The 7,470-nt window shown below is 50.3% G+C and overlaps 1 protein-coding gene across 1 annotated transcript; it reads left to right on the forward strand.

Annotated features, from left to right (window-relative positions):
* Positions 1-4,131: 4,131 nt before the first annotated feature.
* Ccdc184 (coiled-coil domain containing 184) lies at positions 4,132-7,187 on the forward strand. The gene has a single exon (XM_057792196.1). The coding sequence runs from the start codon at positions 4,611-4,613 to the stop codon at positions 5,196-5,198; it is 588 nt and encodes a 195-aa protein (XP_057648179.1). The 5' UTR covers positions 4,132-4,610; the 3' UTR covers positions 5,199-7,187.
* The last annotated feature ends 283 nt before the right edge of the window (positions 7,188-7,470 follow it).

The following is a 7,470-nucleotide window of genomic DNA, read 5'->3' on the forward strand; positions in this document are numbered from 1 at the left end:
GCTTATCGGTTACAGTCCATTGTTGCAGGAAGCCAAGGCAGAAACTCAAGACAGGAACTTGGAGACTGAACGTGAAGAAGGGCTGTGGAGGAATGGTGCTTACTGGCTTGCTTCCCTGTTCACATTCCTTATGGAACTCTTTCTTATGCAACCCAGAATCATGTGGCACCATCCACAGTGAGCTAGGCCTTCCTCTATCAACTAGCAAGTGTCCCAGAGGCATACCCATAGCCCAGACTGGGGGCAGCCATTTCTCAGTTGAGGTTCCCTCCTTCCAGGTATCCCTAATTTGTGTCAAGTTGAAAAGGGGGGGAGGGGCACAGAGGTCACTCTGAGGTGAGCCTTAGGCAACACAGCCTCATAAGTTCTATTTGGGGAGCATTGCCTGGGGATTCCAGACTAAGGCACAGTGCACAGAGACTGAGCTTCCAGTTGGCCTTGATGTAATGTATTCTTCTAGATCCGAACCCAGAAGCGCCCTTATCAGATCAGCTCCAGAAGGAAGAGGCAAATAACAAACACCAGAGAGGAAAACAGCAGGGGCTACTCACAACTGCAGTTTTCAAAAGAACGTGGCACTTGGGACTGGGTACACATAGCAGGGACCACCTTTCTAGCATGAGGTCTCCTCTCCCTACAGGCTACTGAGGGTAAGATGATAGACTATAGCAGCTACAGTGATACCCGGAGACTAAGGCAGGAGGCAGGAAGAAGAGAAGGCTTTTGTTTCCCCCCCTCTATGAACAGTTTCTCTGAAGAGTTTAGTACTATGGCTGGGGTACTCAACCACAAGGCCTGGTCTCCCAATCATCCAGCCTTATAACCCAGCAGGCAGATAAAGGCTGTGCTTCATTCTCTGTATACATCACCTTTAATATCCAAAGACTTAGACCTGTCTATTCTCTATCACTAATTTTCATGCAGACTTTATGAAGTGATCTGTTTTTTGAATCAAACACAACTAATGTTTCCTCCTTATATTTTCAAGCCCCACTTCCCAGGTTCCTACCTACCCTCTCAAATGTCTGACCTGGAACTGGCCTGGATCAGCCACAGCCCTGGGTCTCTGCACCTGCTTCCCATGATCTTTGATGCTTCTCCAGTCACTTCCCCTCCCTCTCGGCCCAGGCCCCTGTGCTCTCTGTGTACTGCATGGTCAGAGCCTCTGAGCAGCATGATATTCTGATGCTGAAAGGCTTGACATACGCAGCATCCTCAACAATAGTGGCCAAGGGCCTTGTGTGATGGCATAGTCCAGCTCCTACTGTGTGGGGCAGGGTTTGCTGTCCAGCTTATTCGGCAGCAAAGATGGGAAACATGGCACTAGTAACAGGATCACTCTTCACAAGTCAAAGGCAGGGGACACACCAGAAGAGAACCAGTGAGACGGAATCTTTCAGGTGACATGCCAGTGAAGAGAGGGGAAGAATGGAGCATGGCAGAAAGCCTGCAGAATGTGTCAGTCTTTTCTTGCTGCAGCAAGGCTCTCACGGGAGGGATGAACAGCAGGACGGATCCTGTAAAGCTCTGAGGACCTTTGCTGTAATGTGATCAGACGTCATTCTGGGTAAGCTCAGTGGTGTCCTGCCTCAGTTTCTAGCTTTTCTATAGATCAAAAACAAAACAACAAACATTTGCATACAAGCACACACTTGCTGTGGTGGAGACCAAATTCCTACTTGTGGACCTTGGTTTTCTCCTTTCATGGTGTGGGTTTCAGAGATCTAACTCAGACTATAGACTTTGCCTTCTATGTTTTAAAAAAACAAGTCTCTCTTTTTTTGTACCTAGGGACACCAAGGAAAAACTCTCTGGTCTTTTTTGTTTTGTTTTTGTTTTTCAAGACAGTGGTTCTCTGTGTAACAGGCCAGGTTATTGACTGTCCTGGAACTTTTCTGTAGACCAGGCTGGTCTTGAAATCACAGAGCTCCACCTGCCTCTGCCTCCCCAGAGCTGGGATTAAAGGTACGTGCTGCCACCGCCTAGTACTTTCTGTGAGCTAGAAATTTAGGGTTCATCTAAAGTTTGCTAACCATGGATAGCACAAGTGGCAGAGCCAAGAGGGATAGAAAAAGGCGAGAGTGCCACAAATTTGTTGAAGGAGCAGCAAATGAGTGTGAGCGTTCATTTCAGCAAACACAATATTGTTTGACATGTGTGCTATTTTGTTTACATATTTGTTTTGAGAAATCAAATTCCCACATCTGCCTGATATATATGCCTTAGCTTATTTATTTAAACATGCTGACGCTGGATAGTTTAAGATATTTTAATTTGCTTTTATTTTAACAGCATTAAGAGAAGCATAGACCAAACTCCATGACCCCGGAGAAGGGACAACACGAGAGAGACGGTGAATGCTGATCACTGGATCCCAGAGGAAAACCGAACAAAGGATGGAGGAGAACCGTGAGGCTGATCGGCGCTCCCCAAAAAGTAACGAAGAGGTGACCAGACGTGAGGAACCCGTGAGAAGAAATCGGTGGATGCGTGAGTAGTGAGCGCTCAGAAACAGAGATGTAGAATAGAGAAAGAATTGTAGAAAAAAAAGGGGCAAAATTTAAATTGGTAGTAAAAAATTTGTAAATAAGTTAGATATGGGCTAAGGAGAAATTATTCAGTTATAATATGTTGGCAACTTAATTTAGAGTGGAGCAGAACAATGACAGAGTTATTGAAAATCTGTAAGCGAGATAGATGCAGAATTGCAACTTGTATTGCCTGCTAAATTAGTAGGAAAAGATAAGCAAAAATTATTTGGCCCAAGAATCACCAAGTTACCACTGAGATTAACAGTAGCCAGTTAATCTAACCCACCTGCAGGTAAAAGACAAGCAGCAAAAATTTCCTTGGCTAGATAGACATTCATCACTAAGACACACATCCAGGGAAACTCAAGAACATATTTGCTTTTATTGAACTTCTAGTGTCCAATGACACTCAACCACACTTAATTTTTTTTCTATATTTAGGTGACACTGTTGATTCTCCTTCCTAGATTCTTGTAAACTTGAAGGTTGGGATCAGTTGGCTTTCTCTTTAACAACCCCCCCAATCTATGTAATCTCTAAATATATTATAACCCATTTTTCTTCCTTCTCTCCTGCTCCACCCTTTAAGCAGGGGAAGGAGTTTCCACAAAGGACAGGGACATTCAGCGGCTTTCTAAACATGGGCACTAGGGGCAATGGCCCCTCAGACACTGATGACTCAGTCTTGTGTGAAGGTACAGTGTTAACTCAGATTTAGAAACACTATAGTCCAGTGCCCCAACACATCAACAAAACAAACAACGATTCAGCTGAGGTCTGAATCATTAAGGGCAGAAACGAAATTGTGTTCAGGTCTTTGTAGGTACCCTATGTGTGGAAAATCCTGGGGAAGGGAATGGTACTTGGTGGCTCTTAAATATCCATTCTACAGACACATTAAGCATTTGGCTTTCTGCGTCCTAGACGCTATTTTAAGCGCCGGGGATTCCGTGATGGAGGGAACAGGGGAGGGAAATCTGTTGCTATGGAGTTTTCATTCTCAAAATTTAAGTACTTAGTTTCACCATTCTCATCAACTCACAGTAATCTGGGTAGAAGCAGTTGGGTCTCATTAAGGGACAGAATCTCGCCCTGAGCTTTCTGGTGCGAGGGAACTGGTTTACGTAGCAGAAGGGAGAGGCAAAAATCGGCCGTGCCCTCCACCTCCCTCTGCACCGCCAGGCCTGGCGCGGCCACCTCGCCTGGGATTATTAACAATCGCCTTGTTACCCAGTCCCGCCGGCCGCTGGAGGACAAGGACAGGATCTGGCTCTCGCGCCACCCTCCAAGAAAGGTATGCGGAGAGCTGATGTAAAGCTCTCCCACCCAGGCAGACGATCTCTCTCGGGCTTGATGGGGGGGGGGGGGGGCATGCAACAAACTGCTCTCTCATCCTGTCCTATTAAATATTGGAGCCACACGCTCTTTGCAGCTTCCCCGAGGCCACTGCAGCGTCTCCGCCCCGCCTGTTCGCCCAAACAGCAGAGCTCCACTGCAGCTTCGGAACCCTGTTCCCTTTCTTCTCCACTTCCTCGTTGCCATGGAGACACACGTCATTTACGTGCCGTGCGTCGCCTTGGAAACGGGGGAGCATCCGCGGCGCGGCTGGGAGACCCGCCCCTGCCGCTCCAGCCGCACTCGCGGGCTCTGCTGGTGGATGGCCCGGGGGGAGTCCCGAAAACGACACGCTGCAGGTCCCCGTCTCGACCTCCACTCCTCTGAGAGCGCCTCCGTGACCCGGAGAGCCGGTGGTTGCTGGGAGGGCGGCGGGGACACAGGTACCATTCGGGAGGCGAGCTGGCAGGGCACTTTTGACCCTGGGCAAGCCCGCAGACGCTGGCCCCAGGACCCTAGACGGGTCTTCGTTCCGTTGACTCTTCTCGGCCTTCCTTGATCCTGCCGGCGCCCTCTACCTGGGACTGCTCTCCTCACGTCGGCTCCCCGGCCCTCTAGGGAGCCTAGGTGTCCCTGGGATCCACCCCGTCCCTCTTGGGACCTTTCTCCCTCCACACCCTTCCCCCACTCTGGAGGTCCGGCTGGACGCGACCCAGAGCTGCCACCGCCCGCTTCTTCCACTCAATGGAGGACAGTCTGCTGGAGATCATGACCAAGGACGGCGGCGACATGCCGGCACCTCTGGAGGTGTCCACGGTGCCAGCCGTGGGGGACGTGATCTCTGGGGAGTATAACGGCGGCATGAAGGAACTGATGGAGCACCTGAAGGCCCAGCTTCAGGCCCTGTTTGAGGACGTGAGGGCCATGCGAGGGGCGCTGGATGAGCAGGCCTCGCACATCCAGGTTCTGTCGGACGACGTGTGCGCCAATCAGCGGGCCATAGTCTCCATGTGCCAGATTATGACCACCGCGCCCCGTCAGGGAGGCTTGGGTGTGGCCGGCGGCAAGGGGAGCTTCCCAAGTGTTCCACATGAACCGGAGACACCTTCGCCTGGTATCGGGGACAGCGACTTGCTGGGTCGCGATCCAGAGGAGGAGGATGAGGATGAAGAGGAGGAGAAAGGGATGCCCAGCCCCGCCACACCCACCAGTCACTGTGAGCGCTCTGAAAGCCCCTGTGCTGGTCTCCTTGGGGAGGATGGGCCACTTGTGGAGCCCCTCGACCTGCCTGACATTACCCTGCTGCAGCTGGAGGGCAAGGTCTCTCTGTGAGGGAGAACCCCACTGGGGCACCAACTACCTGGGCTTTGAGTTTCTAAGCGCTTAATGCGAGGGGACTGAACAGTGCGGTGCAGTGTGCTTCACTCCAGACGTGGTTCTTATAGGTCAGGGAGAGAGACTCCCTCACGTAAGGATTTGTAGGGTGAAGGACTTTGGAAGCATCGCGAAACCTTCCAAGCAAACATCATAGCAAAACTGCAGAAAGGTGAGGTTCCCGGAGAGGAAGTGCCCATCTCCGGGATTCCCAACCATCCCCTTACTTTGCCCTTTCCCCTCTTCCCAGGAAACAGAAGGACCATTTAATTATGTAAATAAAATTCTGCTTTTTCTATTCTGAAAAAGGACTCATCTAGGACTTTGGCAAATAATCTCTATTTACCTAGAAATTAAGGAATTGGGGTATGTTCTGTTCTGGCAACAGGAAATCCACCCTTTTGCTGAAATCCAAGATACACAGTGCTCTGCAGAAGCCTCTCCCCTCACAGATCTCTGCGGCTGTTGATTGGTAAAGGAAGCTTGAGGAGGGAGCTGCAGCCCTAGGAATCTGGGTGCATGGGGTTGCAAGGGCCCCTGGGCTGGGAGAGCTGGCTATGAATGTGCATGAAGACACAATAGCTCAAGCTCTGGGATTTTGCATGCAGAGCAGAACCTGCCCTCTCACTGCCTTCGTCTGGGATTGCTTTCCCACTCACCTGGACCTAGAGAACAAAGTACCCAGTTCACAGGCAGAGACTTGGGGCTGCTCAGCAACAGCCCTGATCTAGGGGACAATTGAGGAACTCTTGGCAGGGGGGGCTGCAGCCCCAAACTGTCTTTTCTGGCTATACCTGCTTAAACTTAAGTTCCCTTTTCTGTCAATATGTCGCTACCCTCTGCTTTTTGGTGTTGCTTCCATTAATGTCTTGTGTTTTGTGTGTCCACCATGTAGTAGTGTGTGAGCCCTCAGGGGCAGGGCTTGTGGCTCTAGTGTTAGGTTCAGGGGGCTTCAGACCCTTCTGTGAGCCCCAGGCTATCATGGCGCTTTCCCCTCTCTTTTCCCCTTTGCCCCACTCCTCGACCAGGGCATGGAGCATGTGGCTGTCCTGAGGTTCCTTAACTGATGTGCCTCCCTCCTACCTTCTGAAGTGGTGACTTTGTGTGCCCTTCCCCCTCCTTCGTGTATCCTTTCTCAATGCTTTCCTTGGTGTCAACCTTAATAAAAAGACGTCATCTCCCCTCTTGCTGACTGGTCCTAAGGGGGCTTAAGGGTGGGGCTTCTGGGTCTGCTGTGTGGGTCATGGCTTAGTAGGAACTTAGGGACCATGCGTTCCCTCCTCTCTCCTTGCCTGCAGTCCCAGAGAGTTAACTGACCTTGTCCTGGTTGGGGCAAGCATTGCCAACTCTGCCTGCTGTCCCTTCTGCCTCAGACCTTGATCCAAACTGGACTAGGAAATGTGCAGATTGGCACGGAAATACCCAGCTTAAAAGGGCTTTTAGTAAGCCAGCATTCCACACCTGCACAAGACGTTTTGTTTCTGTGAAGCATCCCCCCTCATCATCCCTGCCACAGGGTGACTTCCGAACAAGAGCCTGGCACAGCAGGCATGACACCTGTTCTAGGGATGGAGTGGCAATCGCCGTTCTGGAGGGGTTGCTCGGGGTTTCTGGAGTGGAGTGGCACATCACCGAGGAAACCACAATAACTGCCTCGGGCCTCTAGTGGAAGATGCCGGCAAGGTGTTCCCCAGAGAGAGTCAACACTGACATCATCTCTAGAGCTCCCTTGGGTGATGGAGATGTCCTGAGGCTGCCCCAGAACAAAGGTTGAGAGCAGACTAGGCTCTGTATGTGTGTGTGTGCACGCACACGCGTGTGCATGCCTGTGTGTGTGTGTATGTGTGAGTCTCTCTGTGTGTGATGTAAAATTGCTTCTGTTAGAGAGGTCCAAAGAGGGCTAAAGGCACAGATTTTTGAATCTTTAAATTCCAACACTGAATTTACTGCCCGAGATCTGGTTTTCAGAATGCATATGATAGGAATAAAAATTCGTTGGCAAAAAAATACATGGCTCCTAGGAGGTCTTGTGTAAATGTTAGTGTCTTTATAGTTCTCCTAGGAATGCAGAGTGGTGATGACTCCTTCAGGAAAGCAAAACAACACAGGGAAGGTCCTAGAGACTCTTTAAAAAGGTTTATTATTTATGTATACGTGCGTTTGTGCCTCTATGTGTGCACATGTGCGTATGGTGCCCACAGAGGACAGAAGTGAGTGACAGATTCCCAAG

The sequence above is a fragment of the Chionomys nivalis genome, chromosome 17 (assembly GCF_950005125.1).
Source record: "Chionomys nivalis chromosome 17, mChiNiv1.1, whole genome shotgun sequence".
NCBI classification, from domain to species: domain Eukaryota; kingdom Metazoa; phylum Chordata; class Mammalia; order Rodentia; family Cricetidae; genus Chionomys; species Chionomys nivalis.

Excerpts from the sequence above, each read along its gene's own strand:
- Ccdc184 (XM_057792196.1), top strand. The coding sequence starts at position 4,611 with ATGGAGGACAGTCTGCTGGAGATCATGACCAAGGACGGCGGCGACATG.